General features: G+C 41.6%; 2 protein-coding genes and 2 non-coding genes across 4 annotated transcripts; all 4 read left to right on the top strand.

Moving 5' to 3' along the window:
* Positions 1-1090: 1090 nt before the first annotated feature.
* LOC115174976 (Krueppel-like factor 11) lies at positions 1091-5842 on the top strand. Its single transcript, XM_029734057.1, has 4 exons — positions 1091-1268; positions 2804-3076; positions 3722-4673; positions 4798-5842. Exons 1-4 carry the CDS (start codon positions 1224-1226, stop codon positions 5091-5093), a joined length of 1566 nt encoding a protein of 521 aa, XP_029589917.1. The 5' UTR covers positions 1091-1223; the 3' UTR covers positions 5094-5842.
* Positions 5843-7894: 2052 nt separating this feature from the next.
* LOC115174977 (ribonucleoside-diphosphate reductase subunit M2) lies at positions 7895-15518 on the top strand. The gene is made up of 10 exons (XM_029734058.1): positions 7895-8155; positions 8380-8451; positions 12389-12535; positions 12725-12841; positions 12964-13097; positions 13398-13492; positions 13568-13701; positions 13814-13918; positions 14200-14313; positions 15011-15518. Exons 1-10 carry the CDS (start codon positions 8063-8065, stop codon positions 15161-15163), a joined length of 1164 nt encoding a protein of 387 aa, XP_029589918.1. The 5' UTR covers positions 7895-8062; the 3' UTR covers positions 15164-15518.
* On the top strand, positions 13140-13278 carry LOC115175249 (small nucleolar RNA SNORD94). The gene has a single exon (XR_003871967.1). It is a non-coding gene; the product is annotated as a small nucleolar RNA SNORD94 (small nucleolar RNA).
* Positions 14673-14811, top strand: LOC115175250 (small nucleolar RNA SNORD94). Its single transcript, XR_003871968.1, has one exon. It is a non-coding gene; the product is annotated as a small nucleolar RNA SNORD94 (small nucleolar RNA).
* Positions 15519-16785: the final 1267 nt, after the last annotated feature.

The raw sequence follows: 16785 nt of genomic DNA, 5'->3' as shown, positions 1-16785 counted from the left end.
TATCGGGAGCCTGTTTACAACCTTAACGCATTGGAGTCATTGGGTTCTTTGGGTTCGCCCGTTGGGGGAGGGGACAGGAGGAGGTAGAGTGGGGTGCAAATTCAGAGACCGGAGAAAAGGAAAACGGCACAGCAAAACAATAAGAGGCATTGAATGTATAAACAAAGCTGAAATATACATATCATGTATATTATGACTTGAGTAATTTGCACATCTCTCAAGTGTTTCGGCCATCAAACGCCCTTTGTTGGTATTTCCTATTCTTCGACTATTCTGTGATCCTGAAATACTTCCATACACTGTTTTGTGATCCTGTTTGATCAGGCACATCATTTGATGGATTTAAAACATCGTGGGGTTGTTTTTGTTTACTATGGATACTGGTGCGATTGTTCAAAATTCTCCATAGTCTATAGATGCATTTCCAAACAATGAAGCTTCATCTATATTTTGACCCCCCCCCCCCCCATTTCCCATAGATCAGAAAATGACACATATTATCATATACCCTAATTATACTATCTTATTACTGTTTCTCTAAAATAAATCTCCAATTAATTTGAGAATCCTGACTGACTAACATTAATGTACACTTATTCACTGAGTAACAAGTATTTATTACACCACTTATTACACAGTAATTACACTCATCTATAATAAAACAAAGGCACAATAATATTGTTTCACATAAAAACAGTGCTAAATTCTTTATTTTCGAAGCTCACGTAGCCTATATTCGAAAGTTTCTCTATTCATTTCTTTGTGTACCCCATTTTGCGCAAACCCGCTTGGCGCGCGCTCCCCTGGCAAAGCAAGCCAGACGCGTGCAAGTATCTCACGATTTCGCCTGTTCGCCGTTTCAACCTTTCCTCTAGTTCTCGAGCACCGAGTTCACTGGGTTTACTCTGACACCGCTGACTCCACCGTCACGCCCTCCAACAGCCACGCACCCTCTTTCCTCCAATAGGCCCACAATCACGTACTGATCACGCGCTGCCTGCGCTCTGATTGGACGGCGTCCGCTACACCTTTGTTTTTGATTGGTAACATGTTACCACCAGCCAGTCTATTCCGAATTTTGTTTCTGTTTTTTTTCGTCTCTGCTTTTGATTCACTCAGCTGAGGCCAGTCCGCTATTGGCAGCGGCAATACTTGTGTGCTCAGGTCCCATTGAGTGTTCGCATTGCTAGTATCTCTATTGTTATTTTTACTCGTACTTTCCTATGCTGACGTTTACACCACCCCTGATTTCAGAGCAACCTTGTCGGGTAAGTTGATGGATTTTTACTTTAAATTGGCCAATTAACTAACGGCATTAAGTTGTTATCTTCAGGTATTTATAACAAAGCCCATCGATAAAATACCGATGACTGCAATACATGTATTATAACATGCATTGATTGAAGCATGCAGCCCAAGTTGACCGTGGAGTTTTTTCGCAAAGGGAGCATGGATCGTTTGAGGTCAGATTGAAACTAATGTATCCCTGCCCAACGGCCACTGTATCAACTGTGTGGTCACATATTGCTACATTGTATCTGCTCTATATCACTGCATTGTTACATTGTATTACTTTGTAATTAGATTGTTCGTTGTTATGTGATGGTATTACGTTACCGTTGCCCCTAGTAGCCAAATGTACACCTGTTCCTGCATTTTATTGTGCTCTATTAGGCTAATTTGACTGTTTTGGCGTATTGCTATGGGGCTTTTGTTCCAGTGAGCTTGGTTGAACATATTGGTCATAAGTAGACAACTGATTGATTGATTCACTCATTGATTGTTTCTGATTCTATCATCTATGTTGGATGAAGGTTGGATTTGGATTATAAAGGGCTTCCATTGGTGTCAACAAAACAAAGTGACTGGCTGTTAATGCAGGGGAGTGTCCTCAAGAGCAGTTAAATGGGGGGGATTCTCAACTTAACCCAAGACTTCCTGATGCAGCCCCCCCACCCCCTCGTGCACCACAGTTTACAGCGGTGTATGTCACTCACAGGTCTATTTTTGGTGATGGGAGGCTCCTCCTGCCTCCCAAATCCAATGTTATGTGAGCTACTGGGAGCTGGTAGGGGTGGGTGCACCCACCTGCTCAAATGGCTGCCCAGCGCTGCAGTGGGGCCCCTCTCTCCTTTTCTGTCTCTCCAAGCCTCTGAGGCAGTTAGCAGCCGCACAGCCCACTGCACTACATAGCTACATGCACATCTAGGAGAATAGTCAACCCTTGTTCATTGACTACTGTCTATGTGGCGTTTCCACCATTTTGAGGCTTCTATGGTTCATGACTTGGGACTCAAAACAGTCTGATGTCTCTCCCTTGGTCCATTATTGTTCAATGAACCTTGGTAATGAGATGCTTATATGATCTTTGAGGGAACCATTGCAGTACTAGGACTAGAGATATTTAGTGAGATACTGTAGATGTCCGTGTTGGAAGAGTCTGCAACCATCAGAAGTTATTGAGCTGTCATGGTGATAAGAAACGGACTGGCTATTGGGCAGTTCGGAAAAATGCCAGATGGGCTGGTCCATCTTTAGCCTATTGGGACAGTCTAAATAAAAATTATTTATTTGGCTAATAATGGGGGGCCCGAGAAGAAAAAAAGGGATGGTCCATGTCAGAAATGCCCAGGCCGATTTCTGGTCCCAATCTGTCCCTGGTGGAGGTTAACGGTGTGGCCTCCCTCCGTCCGATCTACTGGCCCATAGGGCTTTGGTCAAAAGTAGTGCACTATATAGGGAATAGGGTTCCATTTGGGACATATAATGTGCTGTAATGGTGATTAACTTTGCATCTTCCCAGTGGCCTCCCTCCCTCCCTCAGGCTGATGTAATGGACATCAGGGTGATGATGATGGAGAGGAACAGGCATGACAGTGAGCAGTCCTGCTGCAGCACCTTCCAGTACCATGACCTGGAGGCTGCCGAGGCACTTGTCAGCATGAGCTCCTGGGGTCAAAGGTCAGCAAACGACAAGCCACGCCCCCTGACCCCTACCTCGGACTCCTGCGACTCTCTCGTCCTGCACCCTGAGATCATTGAGTCCTCCAAGGACCCGATCGCACTCTCATTGCTGGTATGTGGAATCTCATTATGTAGGCTACTGTGGTTAAAATGTATACTGGAAGATCACGTTTTATGCTAACGTAGCCTAAAAGCCTGAATTCGGAAAAAAAATGTTTACCCCTTTTTTTTGTCATATCCAATTGGTAGTTACAGTCTTGTCCCATTGCTGCAACTCCCGTATGGACTCGGGAGAGGTGAAGGTCGTCCTCCGAAACACAGCCCCACCAAGCCGCAGTGCTTCTTGACACAATGCACGCTTAACCTGAAAGCCAGCCGCACCATTGTGTCGGAGAAAACACCGTACACCTGGTGACCGTGTCAGCGTGCATGCACCCAACCCGCCACAGGAGTCGCTAGAGCGCGATGGGACAAGGTCATCCCGGCTGGTCAAACCCTCCCCTAACCCGGACAACGCTGGGCCAATTGTGCATCGCCTCATGGGTCTCCAGGTCGCGGCCTGCTGCGACACAGCCCGGTATCGAACCAGGATCTGTAGTAATGCAGCCTTAGACCGCTGCGCCACTCGGAAGGCCCCCCAAAACTCATTTTAATCAATCAAAACTACAATAAGCTTTTTTTTATTGAGAATTAAATTGGTTTGTTTCACATTTGACAGTTCAAATGTTAAATTCCTGTTTCTCTTTCTTTTTCCCAGTGCATGACCCCCCCTCACAGCCCCAGCTTTACCGAGACCGCTACCACAACAGCTGTCCTCACCACCTCATTGGCCAGCTCAGGCCCCAGACCAGTCTTAACCCGGCCTAGACTCTGTGCAGATCTTCCCTGCGAAAATGCCCTTCTCCTGGACCATCGACCTGGTACGGTCCCCATCTTCAAGAGCTCTGGAGCTCCAGAGCTGCCCAGCAGAGCCATGGTGACCAGCGTCATCCGGCACACTGCTGACAGGGCCCTCACACAGCACAGCAACAACATTCCACCTCAGTCCCTCGTAGGGCAGCACACAGACACCAACTCCAACAGATACCCGACTACAACCCTTCTGGCTGAGGCCGTTCCTATGCAGACTGAACCACAGAGCTGCAGCACTGATCTGTGTGTTAAGGTAGAGAAGGACCAAGGCAGTCCATCCTTACCTGACAGCAGCACAGGCCCCTCTACTACTCCCACTCAAAAGTCCCCATTCCAGCCCACCGCCACCTCCCGGTCCTCACCCCCCATTCCCAGCTCCCAGGTCCTCTGCCAGGTGTTTCCAGTCAACGGGCGGACAGGGATGATCTCAGCATTCGTCCAGGCAGGCCCAGTCCAGATGACCCAGGGGGGGGCCAAGCCCATACTACCCCAGTCACCCTCCTTCCCCCAGTCGCTGCAGCTGGTGGGCTCCTCGGTGACTCAGGGGACGGTGATGTTTGTGGTTCCCCAGCCCCCCGTGTCCCAGGCTCCATCGTGCGCACAGACTGTAATGACCCTGGGTAACACAAAGCTCCTGCCCCTGGCCCCAGCTCCAGTTTACATGCCCTCAGGGCAGAGCAGCAATGCCACACAAGCAGACTTCTCCCGCAGACGGAACTACGTCTGCAATTTCCCCGGCTGTAAGAAGACCTACTTCAAAAGTTCCCACCTCAAGGCTCATCTCAGAACTCACACTGGTAGATACCCACTCAATACGACACTAATGGGTATTCTACCCAATGGCAATTAGATGAATGATCATGTTGAATATGTAGTGTGTTATCTTCCACTGATGTACTTATGCTTTCCATTTCTACCCAGGTGAGAAACCATTCAGCTGCCACTGGGAGGGCTGTGACAAGAAGTTTGCCCGCTCCGACGAGCTCTCCCGCCACAGGCGAACACACACCGGTGAGAAGAAGTTTGTGTGTAACGTGTGCGATCGGCGCTTCATGCGCAGCGACCACTTGACCAAGCATGCTCGTCGACACATGACCTCCAAGAGGACCTCCACTTGGCCGGCTGAAGTCCGCGACCTCCACAAGATGACGGTATCTAAGGGCCCGTCGAGTGGCTCCAATCTTCCTCTCAGTATGCTGGTCCCTTCCCCCAATTAGCTGGGGCTCCCAGGCCGTACGGTCATCTCAGGACAATATCCCACCACCGACCACACAAGACTAAGGAGAAAATGAAACAAAACCATAGGCTGCTACACATTCATGGACAGAAAAAAACTGACCTTGCACTGGATTTTTTAATTATGCTTGTTTTGTACTTCCTTGATCTCTATATTGTAATTATGTTTACTCATGTAATATGTATACAGTATGTAATGTTTAGCAAAATGTATGCACTCTTTTTGCCAAAGCCTTTGCGTCATGCTTACAGTATCTGTTACTATTGGTCTCTGTGATTGTAAATATGTATATATGAATATCTATATGATTATGTGTATTCCAATCTGCATGTATTGACAATACGTCAATATATGTTATTGATATTTTTTAATATGTCAGTGGACAGTATTCCTCACTGTGACACTACCTACTTTCTTGCTTTGCATATTATTTAATAAACATTTGTTTTAAAAAGTGCTGTTTTTGATAGCTTGATCGTTTTGTTTTTGTTTTATTACAGATACAGTATAACTAGTATAAATACCTCACATTATTTCTTAATAAATACTAAATACTTTATAAAGCTTCACCATACTAATAATATGAGTAATCAATGTATGTATGAATGAATTCTATAGATATGGTCACGCTGAGAAAAGTGCTGTCCCTATGTGTAGTTTTACTAGCTTTCAATGTAGGCAATGGTCATGAGTCCCATTGTTTTTTTCATAATAAAATACATGACTAAACTTGGTTGTATGGTCTATATTTTCTCAATAACATATGATGAAACACCCAACGCTATTTCTCAATCTCATCCATAGAGATCCTATTAAATGATTGTAATTCCTAATTCTAAAATCTCAGCAGTGTTGACAACAATATTACGTGTTGTTCCACAATCGCACTCGATCCCCTTTGACTTCGAATACCCGTCTCTCCACTCCACCCAGTAACAACGTTCCACTAATTAAATTGCAGTATTTTACAGCGCTAAGAGGGGCGCGACCAATTGGAGACGACCGTTCAGCTGAAACGATCAGAGGATTTTAACTGGCTAACACCGTACCCGCACATTTGTCTTACTGACCGAAAGTCCATGTAAACCTCCCACTAAAATATAGGACAACAACGCCACTCAGTGAAAATAAAATAAAGTACAGTTTCTTTGAGTAAAGAAATGCTTTTTTCAGGTTTCCAGTTCCTAAGTTTATGGACACACACCATCATATCACACATAAACTTAGCACTTTTTGTCAAGCTTTTGCAATATAATTCGAAATATATGGCTATTGCATCGTGTACTTAAATCATTTTTTTTCTAGTGGCAAAGTGTAACTGAAAGATCACTGGTTCAAATCCCCCGGAAAATAAATATACTGTTCTACCCATGAGCAAGGCAGTTAACAACAACTGCGCCGATGACATGGCCGTCGATTAAGGCATCCCTCTGCACCTCTCTGATTCAGGGGAGTTGGGTTGAATGTATTCAGTTGTGCAATTTATATATTACAATGGTTTTGTTTTAATTGTATCTCGCAAGCATCTGCATTGGGAAGTTTGTCACACAGCCAAACATTTCTAATATTCCGTATAACAGTACCCATTATGTTAGGAGGAAATGGTCAATCCGTATATGGAAGACAATCTAGATATGTGTAGTAAAGAGTAGCACTGGTAAGACAAATAACTACTCTTTGTCCTACTTTTCAGTGTAACCTTACCTCCCAACCAATCGATGGAGCTCAGTTTCATTTCAACAGGATCTTCATGGGCCAACTTCATTGTTTTGACCGTCTTTTGTCTCCTTTTGACTTTGTGCGCAGCAGCACGTAACAAAACAGAGTGGATTGTCACAAATTTAATTGGCCAAAATAAAACACGACTTGAATCACACCAGAATAAATGTAAAAGACTGTTTCATCCAGGTAGCATTATTTATTTCCAAATGGTATCATGCTCCTCTGCAGCTACATTAACAGCTTTAGCTAAAATGAAAGTAAGATCACGGTCAAACCAATCCATACGAAATGGGTGATATTCATTTGTGGATGTCTACATACCATACGAAATGCTCTGAGACCAGGTTGGCTAAATTGGTCTTTCTGCTTAAATATCAGGAAAATAGTAACTTGCGTATGAAAGTTGGCCTTTGTCTGTGTATAATGTAAACAAATATAGACATCTTGAGCCATTTAAACGTTTAGCTACATTCTATTTGTTGAGTAGGTTTAGCTAAACAAGCCAGCTGGCCACATCAACAGAATGGATTGCATCCGTAATAGCGGATAAACACAATTTGTTTGCAGGTCTTTTCTATAATGGCAACTTAACCAAAGTTTCAAGCAAGTTATAAAATCCCTTTGACTGCAGTTACATTTTATACTGCTTGTTAGTCAAATAAATCCGTCGAATCTAGTTAACATGAGCTATTCATCCAGCTTGCTATAGTAGCTAAACTTGCTTTGCACCGTTGCATTTTTCTACCAATTTCGAACTTATATATATATATATATATATATATATATTTACACACATTATATTTTGTATTTTCAACGTTTTAAACCGTAGTTACAAAGTATGCTAGCTCTATTGTCTCACATTCGCGCGCCTTTTCTTGACATTGTGTAACTCCTTTCGTTCACGGTTTTATAACGTCAAAAAAGCTTATCGTTGGAGTGACGCGTGAGAGAATTGCAATCTGATTGGCTCCGCCATACCGGAAATATAAATACCGACCATCAACGTTGTTTCTATTGGCTGCTTGGATTCGACCGCCAGAATTTCAATAAATAGGGAACTCCAAACGTTGTAATTCAGTTGAGGCATTGATCTGTTAGGGTAACTTAATAAGCGTGTTGTACGGCATATGAATACATAGGTATATACATTTTATTTCTTTTTTTCCTCCCCGTGCAATTTTACCGACATTTAATTTATCCTGTTGTATTACCTGTCTATCATTCAAAATGCTTACAACACGCTCACCACTCTCTAAGAAGAACACCAATGCAATCACCACTCAAATGGACAACATTTCGCTGGTTGACAAAGAAAACACGGTACGTTTGAACTTCGGACGTAAAGTTAACTTTATTTTAAGCAGTTTGTCAGTGAGCGTGTCAGTGAGCGTCAACTGGTTAGCTAACGTTTTGTCAAGTCTAATGGTCACGTCTGTCTAACACGTTTATTTAATTGAATCTAAAAGAAGCAAGGTTCTGGTTAGTTAGTTACCTAGCTAAGTTAATGTGTCACGGAATTTATTTTTAAATGTTTCCTCATGCAGCCTCCTAGCCTGAACACGACCCGGATTCTGGCCTCAAGAACCGCGCGCAAAATCTTTGCTGATGATTCTGAGGTGAGTGAACGAGACGTTTGCTAAAAGTGCACAAGCAGTTTATGAAAAGTGACATTTTTACAGCATCATGAGTTATGTAATTAGCCTGGTAATTCGTTAGAATTTGATCTTGAGGTGGTCATTTGGCGCCAAGTGTTTCTCATCCTAGCTAGCTGACGTTAAGCTCATGATTACAGTATGCGCCTAGCTATGTAAACTTAAGCAAGGCAAGCAATGTTTTAAATAGTTCCGCATTTGCATGACTAGTTATACAAGCTCGCTGTTTCATAAGGCTAGCTAGTAGCCTTCCACTCAAGCCATGTTACGACAGCCTTTTGTCTTGACGGGGTGTGACAAGATGGCGGAGTGAGTGGTCGCATTAAACTGAGCTCCTGAGCTTTAAATTGAATTCAAGCCCTAATTTGAATTTGTTTGTAGTCTTTGAATTTTTTTTGTTGTTGTAGTCTGGTGGTTTACCGAACATCACTTTTCCACTTAACGTTATACTTCAAGCAAGTTCAGCCAAGGCTAGCTAGTAACATTAGCCGAGGTGGACATTTTACGAACAAGCTATTCGGCTGAATGCCTTTGAGAGGATTCATAAAAATACCCTCAATTGCAAACGTTAACAAAACTACAGAGTTTAATGCAGCAGGAGACATTAAGGATATTACCACTGATGTGAACCTGTTGAAAAATAAAATTGGTGCCCTGACAAGAGACAGGGTGGAGCTATGTGACTGACTGATTTATGCTTTGAGTTGGCCTGCTTATACAGAAGGGCTAATGCATCTTAATACCGTTTCAACTGGTGAATTTATTCTCGTTTATCTGAACACCGCATACAGGTGATATTGCATAGGGCCGTACTGTTTGTTTTGGATGTGAACATTAATCAAGGTAAGCACTAAATGTGTTTTGTTTCTCATTTGATGGCATACTAAGAACAGTTCGTTTTGTTTCAATATCGATATTATGTGAATCTCTTTATTTTCAGATATTTATTTTAAGTTTGAGTCCAATTGAAGACCTAAACTATTAATATAATGTTATTACACGACTTAACCATTTATTTTCCTTTATGGTCGTTACTGTTCAAGTAGACTTGAAGGGCGTATCTACCTTATAATTTTCAGAGTCCTGTTTATTCTAGACAACTCTTTTTCTCGGATACTCTATTCAACATTTCTCTTTCCTTTTTATCCGTGAACACAAGGGGTTTGCGTAACAATTTAAAACGCAAGGCAATTTTTAAAGCTTCAAAGTCCAAATTTTTTTTTTCAAGAGACATTCCTCAGATGCTGACTTAAAATGTTGGACTTCGCAATGGGGTGAAATTCTTTAATTGAGTTGAAAAACAAATATTCTACAGATAACATTATGGTTTGAGGTGACTGTTGCTCCTGATGACTGGATGAATAGGTATCCCACCAGGCATTCAGCCCATTGTTTTAACTTAAGACATTTCTGCTCCAGCTTTCTGATATTTGGCTTTCTCAGAATCTAACTTTAAAACAACTTTCTTGGTTTAACTCTACAACTAGTAACAGGCGATTAAAATGTAGAATTGATTATTGGTTGGTATCTCAAGTTTTATTGGTCACATACACATGGTTAGCAGATGGTGTTGCGAGTATAATGAAATGCTTGTGCTTCTAGTTCCGACTAGGCAGCAATACCTAACAATTCCACAACAGCTACCTAATAAGGACACTTACAATCTTATGAATCTTGTCAGTGACTGTAGTATTTCCTCAGCTCCTCTGACAGACCATTGTTGCATTGTTTTTGTTTTGATAATGACTATTTTCTAAAGCATACTGGGAATTGAACTCTTTCCTTTTTGAAGATTGAGTTTTGTTTAGTCTAAAGTAGAGGTTGATTAATTAGGGCTGATTTCAAGTTTACATAACAATTGGTATTTTTGGCTACTGATTTGCCTTTTTTTCTTGAACTAGGCAAATCAGATTAAGAAAAAATTATTATTTTCAATGATGGCCTAGGAACGGGGATTAACTGCCTTGTTCAGGGGCAGAACAACAGATTTTTACCTTGTCACCTCGGATTTGTTTTTGCAACCTTCCGGTTACTAGTCCAACGCTCTAACATTGCACTCCATGAGGAGCCTGCATGGCAGGCTGACTACCTGTTACGTGAGGGCAGCAAGAAGCCAAGAAGTTTAATGCTAGCTAGAAACTGATCGTTTTTATAAGGTAAATCTTAACATAATCGCTAGTTAACTACACATGGTTAATATTACTAGTTTATCTAACGTGTCCTGCGTTGCATATAATCGATGCGGTGCCTGTTAATTTCTCATCGAATCACAGCCTACTTCGACAAACAGGTGACGATTTAACAAGCGCATTTGCAAAAAAATGTACCTAAAAATGTACACAAAAAAAATGTCAGACTCTTTAAACATCAAAAATAGGATTAATTCCATGAGTTTCATTTAGTCAGTGGCTGCTACGTGTGATCTCGATTTTGGTTTGTGTTCTTTTGTCCAAGACTGATGGTTTATCTAGAATAATTTACCAAAGACGGTTCCCTTCTAATAACGTTTAAAAAAAGTTTATTTTGTTATTTAGATTTGTTTGAAGGAATAAAACGCATTGTATTCGGAAATCTCAATTAGTGAAAGACTATGATCGTGAAGGTTTACAGGCTATTGATTTTGAGTCATTAGTGGGTGCTTTTAGAATGAAATGGTTGCTATTATTTCTGTGTAATCCTACCTCTGTGGTATCGTATCCCTAACTGTCTGCTTTAATGAACTTGGTGGACTTGAATTCCTAATGTGAGTTTACCCAGCAACTTCACCCCCCCCCCCCCCTCTTTCTGAAATGATGTTCAAGCACAATCTCTTCCCCCCCAACGTTGATTTGGAATAATAGTTATTACAATTAATAGGAAATTCAATTTCAAAGGCCTTTGGTTTGACTAGGGTATTCATTTTATGTGATTTGTTAGACAACACTGGGGAGTTTTTGCCATTTGAGTATATTGGTCAATTTCAGGTTAATATTACTCAGAATAAATGAAGGTTTGCAAAGCAATTCCACTTATACTTAAATTTTGTTATTATGAGGTTCCCTCTTCCAAGTTTAAAAAGGACTTGAATCTTTTGGATAAATTCAACAAGTGGATATGATTGGCAGTTAAAAGTCATTTTCGTATTATAATTCAATATATCGCTATGGAAGTGACCGACCCATGCTATGGTCAAAAGCGACCAGCTTTTACCTTAATTGTCGAGTCATCTCAAGGTAGAAAGTAATTTTGAAAATATTTTTCTTCTATCTACCCTGTTAATGATTTCTTGCACAAAATAATCAATTTTGACAAAATGCCCTTTTTGTTCCTCCGATTCAGAATATAGCGCATTTATTTTCATACCGCCATTCTAGTAAACTATAGATTGAAATTCATGAATGGTTGTGTATAAAATTACCTGTTTACCTTTGTTAAATGGCATTATGCTTATCCTTGTAACCCCAATCATAACTTCTTTATTAACATTATTAAAATGCCTTTATTTTTTCTTTGAACTGTTACAATTTTTTTATGAATCCCTCAACCTGTGAAACTTAAGTTGGGAAAGTTTATTAGAAGTCATTGCTGTTGATGTCTCATTGCCTTGTATTCACAGGAATGTCCCTGTGTTATTGTTTTAATAAAGAAAGCCTTTGTCTTGACCTCTAGCTAGCTACAATGGTTAACGTTAGCGCTGTCTACCCTTTTTATATATATATGTATATGTGTGTTTTTTTATACTTTTTTTTTTACTGGTAATCTTGACCTTATACATAAACTGGTATGGGAGGCCTTTTAGTATTTTTGTTGTATACATGTACATCCCATTTTAATTCTATGCTCTTTATATTCTAACATTGAGGAATATGCTCGTTTACCTAAGCAACATTTAACCAGAAAGAAACCACTTGTGTTCTTTCAGGTTAAGCCCCAAAATGTCAAGAAATTCAACACAGAAGAGCCACTCCTGAAAGAAAATCCACGCCGGTTTGTCATTTTCCCCATCAAGTACCATGACATCTGGCAGATGTACAAGAAGGCAGAAGCTTCATTCTGGACAGCTGAGGAGGCATGTCCAACTTGATGCGTTCGTTTTACTCTGTTTTACATGTAAATTACGTGTTACGATTCAATATGTAGTACTTTATTGCCATACCAACCAGTTGCTAAATTTTGACTTGGTGCAGACAAATTCACATGCATTCCGATATTTTTATCAATACTTTTTTAAAATTGGTTTTTGTATTTTGTTTTCCAGGTTGATCTTTCCAAAGACACGCAGCACTGGGATTCTTTGAAGGATGAGGAGAGATACTTCATCTCTCATGTACTGGCTTTCTTTGCTGCTAGTGATGGCATTGTCAATGAGAACCTGGTAAGTTGATCTTGAATGCATACAATACAAAAATCATTATTTCACTATACACTGTCAGAAATGACTGATTTGAGTTAGAAAATGTGTGGAATTTGTTGCCTTTACTTCCTTTTCACCACTAGGTCGAGCGATTTACACAGGAAGTCCAGGTGACGGAAGCAAGATGCTTCTATGGTTTCCAAATCGCCATGGAGAACATCCACTCTGAGATGTACAGCCTGCTCATTGACACCTACATCAAAGACCCCAAAGAGAGGTTAGTATTGGATATTTAGGATGTTAACCATATTTGTATTATCTGGCAATGATGAGAAGCGCAGGGGTACGTACCTCAGCTGATAATGGGAGCTGAGTGTTGGCGCTGGTTCTCAGATCAGTGGGCATGTGGTCTGCTGACTGAGGGGTGCCGACACGATATAGACGCCTGACTGAGCCTCATGATAGTAAAATGTATTCTACCAATGCCCATATTTCAAACCCCTAAGCAATTTATTAAGCATTTTGTAGTGTAGCCTTAAACATTCTGAGAATGTGCCCAATGTACTTTGTCATACAGGGACTACCTCTTCAATGCCATTGAAACGCTCCCCTGTGTGAAGAGGAAGGCTGATTGGGCCCTGAACTGGATCGGTAACAAAAATGCTGGATTTGGTAGGTACATTTCTTAAAAACCTGCACAGGATTGTTGTGGTCAATCAGTTGGTAATGGTGTTGCTTGTATTCCAGGTGAGCGTGTGGTTGCATTTGCTGCTGTTGAGGGGATCTTCTTCTCTGGGTCCTTTGCTGCCATTTTCTGGCTGAAGAAGAGGGGGCTCATGCCTGGCCTGACCTTCTCAAATGAGCTCATCAGCAGAGACGAGGTGGGTCTTTTCACTATGTTGATTAAAAATCGACAATTACCCCAGAGGGCAAACCTAGTTGAAATTGTCACTACCACCAGCATTCTTACTAACTAGTTCTGTCTAAATCCAGGGCCTGCACTGTGACTTTGCCTGCCTCATGTTCAAGCACCTGGTGCACAAGCCCTCAAAGGAGACTGTCACCAAGCTCATCAGGAACGCAGTGGAGATTGAGCAGGTATGTTCACTAAGCAATAATGGCCTGTTGCCTTGACTCGGATTAAGCCTATTCTTGGTATGTGAGCCAAATGTCACCTTTTCCCTATACTGCACTAGATGTCTCTGATACTGCACTACAGAGCTATGGGCCCTGGTCAGTAGGGCACTAAATGGGAAGCCATTTGGGACACATGGCCCTATTTGTGCTTAATGGAACATTTTACATACATCTTTGTATCCGGATTTGAATATTAAAGATCTGAATTAGTGAATAATTGCTGATGTTTGTTCCCATTTCAGGAGTTCCTGACGAAGGCCCTTCCAGTAAAGCTGATTGGCATGAACTGTGACCTGATGACCCAGTACATAGAGTTTGTGGCTGACAGGCTGATGCTGGAGTTGGGCTTTGACAAGGTGAGATGGTAGTCTATGGGTCAGTCCCTAATGGCAACCCACTTTCTATGTAGTGCACTACTTTGACCAGTGCACTATGTAAGGGAGTTGTGTGCCATTTTGGACGCACACTGTCCCTCGTGTTTTCTCCTTTGACATGGAGAATAAGTTCAATCCAACACCTGTTGTAATTCTAAGGCTACGTTTAGATGGGTAGTCTAATTCTAATCTTTTTCCAAATTGATATTTTGACCGATCAGCTCTGTAAGATCTGGTGTGATTGGTCAAAAGTCCAATTAGTGGGGGGGATCAGAATTGGGCTACCTGTGAATGTGGACCATTAGTCAACTTAATTTTTTCTTGTGATTGATAGACATGGGCTAACAATGATGAGAAGCGCAGGGGTACGTACCTCAGCTGATAATGGGAGCTGAGTGTTGGTGCTGGTTCTCAGCTCAGTGGGCATGTGGTCTGCTGACCTGGGGGTGCCGACACGATATAGACGCCTGACTGAGTTTTGCCTGTGAAGCTGTAGTTTAAATTTAGCCTGGTCCTAGATCTGCATGCGCTCTTGCCAGCACCATTGTGCATTGGTAACCCAAACATGACAATGAGTTGACTTTGACTGCACAGACAGGCACTCTGGCTACTAGAAATGGGTGGGGTTAATGAAAGCATTTTAATTCCACTAGCAGACACCAATTAACTTCTCTTCTAGATCTACAGAGTGGAGAATCCTTTTGACTTCATGGAGAACATCTCACTGGAGGGCAAGACTAACTTCTTTGAGAAGCGAGTAGGGGAGTACCAGAGAATGGGTGTGATGTCTGGCACCACAGACAACGCCTTCCGGCTGGATGCTGACTTCTAAAGCTCTTACAAGCCCCCAAGATGCCCTTGACATTAGACTTTTTGAAACTGTAAATACTTGAAAAAGGACATGGGCCAGACTAGATGCTACCGGACCAACCACTGTAGTGCACTACTTTTGACCAGAGTCCTATGTGGGCCCTGACGAAAACTAGCCCACAATAGATACTAGGGTGCCATTTAGGGTGTGTACTTGGATTGTCTGGTCCACAGATAACACATGTATATTACCATTCACAACTGACCCTATTTGCAGTAGAGCTCTAGTTTTATCCATGTTCTTATTTGTATAGTATTGTTAATTTTATCTGTTAATTTTATCTGTTAACTTTTATAATAAAATTTGAAAATTACAATGTCGTATTTAACCCCGTTTTACTTTACACTCTCGATCTTGGCACTAAAGTAAAAATGTATGTTACTAATATGTAAGACATGCAGTAGTATGCTACAAGGTAAGTGTATAGGAAATGTTGTAATATATTCAGACCACTTATGCATATTGCACTAGGAATTGCATTGTAAATTTGGGCAAGAAAGTCAATGGGTCATTGGGGAAAATGATCTGAAAACAAGTTTATGAATTTAGGCAAGAACCCACCTGTCACATGACTAAGGTAGCCTAGTGGTTAGAGCTTTGGGCCAGTGCTGGATCGAATTCCTGAGCTGAGGAGGTAAAAATCTTGTTCTACCCCTGAACAAGGCACTTAACACACTGTTCCCCGGTAGGCCGTCATTGTAAATAAGCATTTGTTCTACGTCGATGTTGACCATGTGATTTTCAGCATTTTTCAGTGCCATCAAGTAGCCTGATTTCAGATGTGCCATGTAAACATTATTGAAATCGTTCTTGCAAGGCATGTGAATTTATTAATCTGACCACAATAGTCGCAATAGTGATGGCTCCCGAGTGGAGCAGCGGTTTAAGGCATCTGCGTCTCAGTGCTAGAGGTGTCTACAGACCATGGGTTCGATTCCACGCTGTATCACAACCGGCCATGATTGGTAGTCCCATGGCAGCGCACAGTTGGCCGTTGTAGGCAGTCATTGTAAATAAGAATTTGTTCTTAACTGACTTGCCTAGTTAATTAAAAAACCAATTTACCAGGTTGATATGAAGCTTCAAAACAAATGGTTGGATGGCTTTTTGAACATGAACAGTCCCAATGGCTGCCTTTCTGAAGTAGCTATGTAGGACAGGCACGTGCATGCAATGTTTTTAAGTAAATTAAAACTGGGATGTTCTTCGACTGGTCAGGTCATAATTACCAAGGTAAAATGGGTTTTATATTGGATACTCGGTTTTCACCAAGCATGCCATGACTATGAAGATGGCAGTCTGAATTTGGTGAATGGAGAGCAATCCATAAATTCTAAAAATATTGTTGGCTGTCTCTTCAATAGCTCTTACACAAAGCCTGACATGACTATGACATTCTGAATCAGGGGAGGATGGTGACTAGAGGTCTTCATGGATCCACCTTTACTCGAATACCTGAGACCCGAGCGGGTCCGGATCTAGAATTCTAAATGTCACCGTCTGGGTTGGATCCGACATGATTGTCACAGGTCTCGGGTATGTAATTTTAACTGACTTGTCCGGAAGGGTCCCGTACAGATCTG

This window comes from Salmo trutta, chromosome 35 (assembly GCF_901001165.1).
Source record: "Salmo trutta chromosome 35, fSalTru1.1, whole genome shotgun sequence".
In the NCBI taxonomy this organism is placed as follows: Eukaryota; Metazoa; Chordata; class Actinopteri; order Salmoniformes; family Salmonidae; genus Salmo; species Salmo trutta.
This window is presented reverse-complemented; position numbering and strand designations above follow the sequence as displayed.

Excerpts from the sequence above, each read along its gene's own strand:
- LOC115174976 (XM_029734057.1), top strand. The coding sequence starts at position 1,224 with ATGCTGACGTTTACACCACCCCTGATTTCAGAGCAACCTTGTCGG. Across the intron at positions 1,269-2,803 it reads TTTCAGAGCAACCTTGTCGG|TGGCCTCCCTCCCTCCCTCA; the intron begins GTAAGTTGATGG and ends GCATCTTCCCAG. Across the intron at positions 3,077-3,721 it reads CGATCGCACTCTCATTGCTG|TGCATGACCCCCCCTCACAG; the intron begins GTATGTGGAATC and ends TCTTTTTCCCAG.
- LOC115174977 (XM_029734058.1), top strand. The coding sequence starts at position 8,063 with ATGCTTACAACACGCTCACCACTCTCTAAGAAGAACACCAATGCAATC. Across the intron at positions 8,156-8,379 it reads TGGTTGACAAAGAAAACACG|CCTCCTAGCCTGAACACGAC; the intron begins GTACGTTTGAAC and ends TTCCTCATGCAG. Across the intron at positions 13,702-13,813 it reads AGCTCATCAGCAGAGACGAG|GGCCTGCACTGTGACTTTGC; the intron begins GTGGGTCTTTTC and ends GTCTAAATCCAG.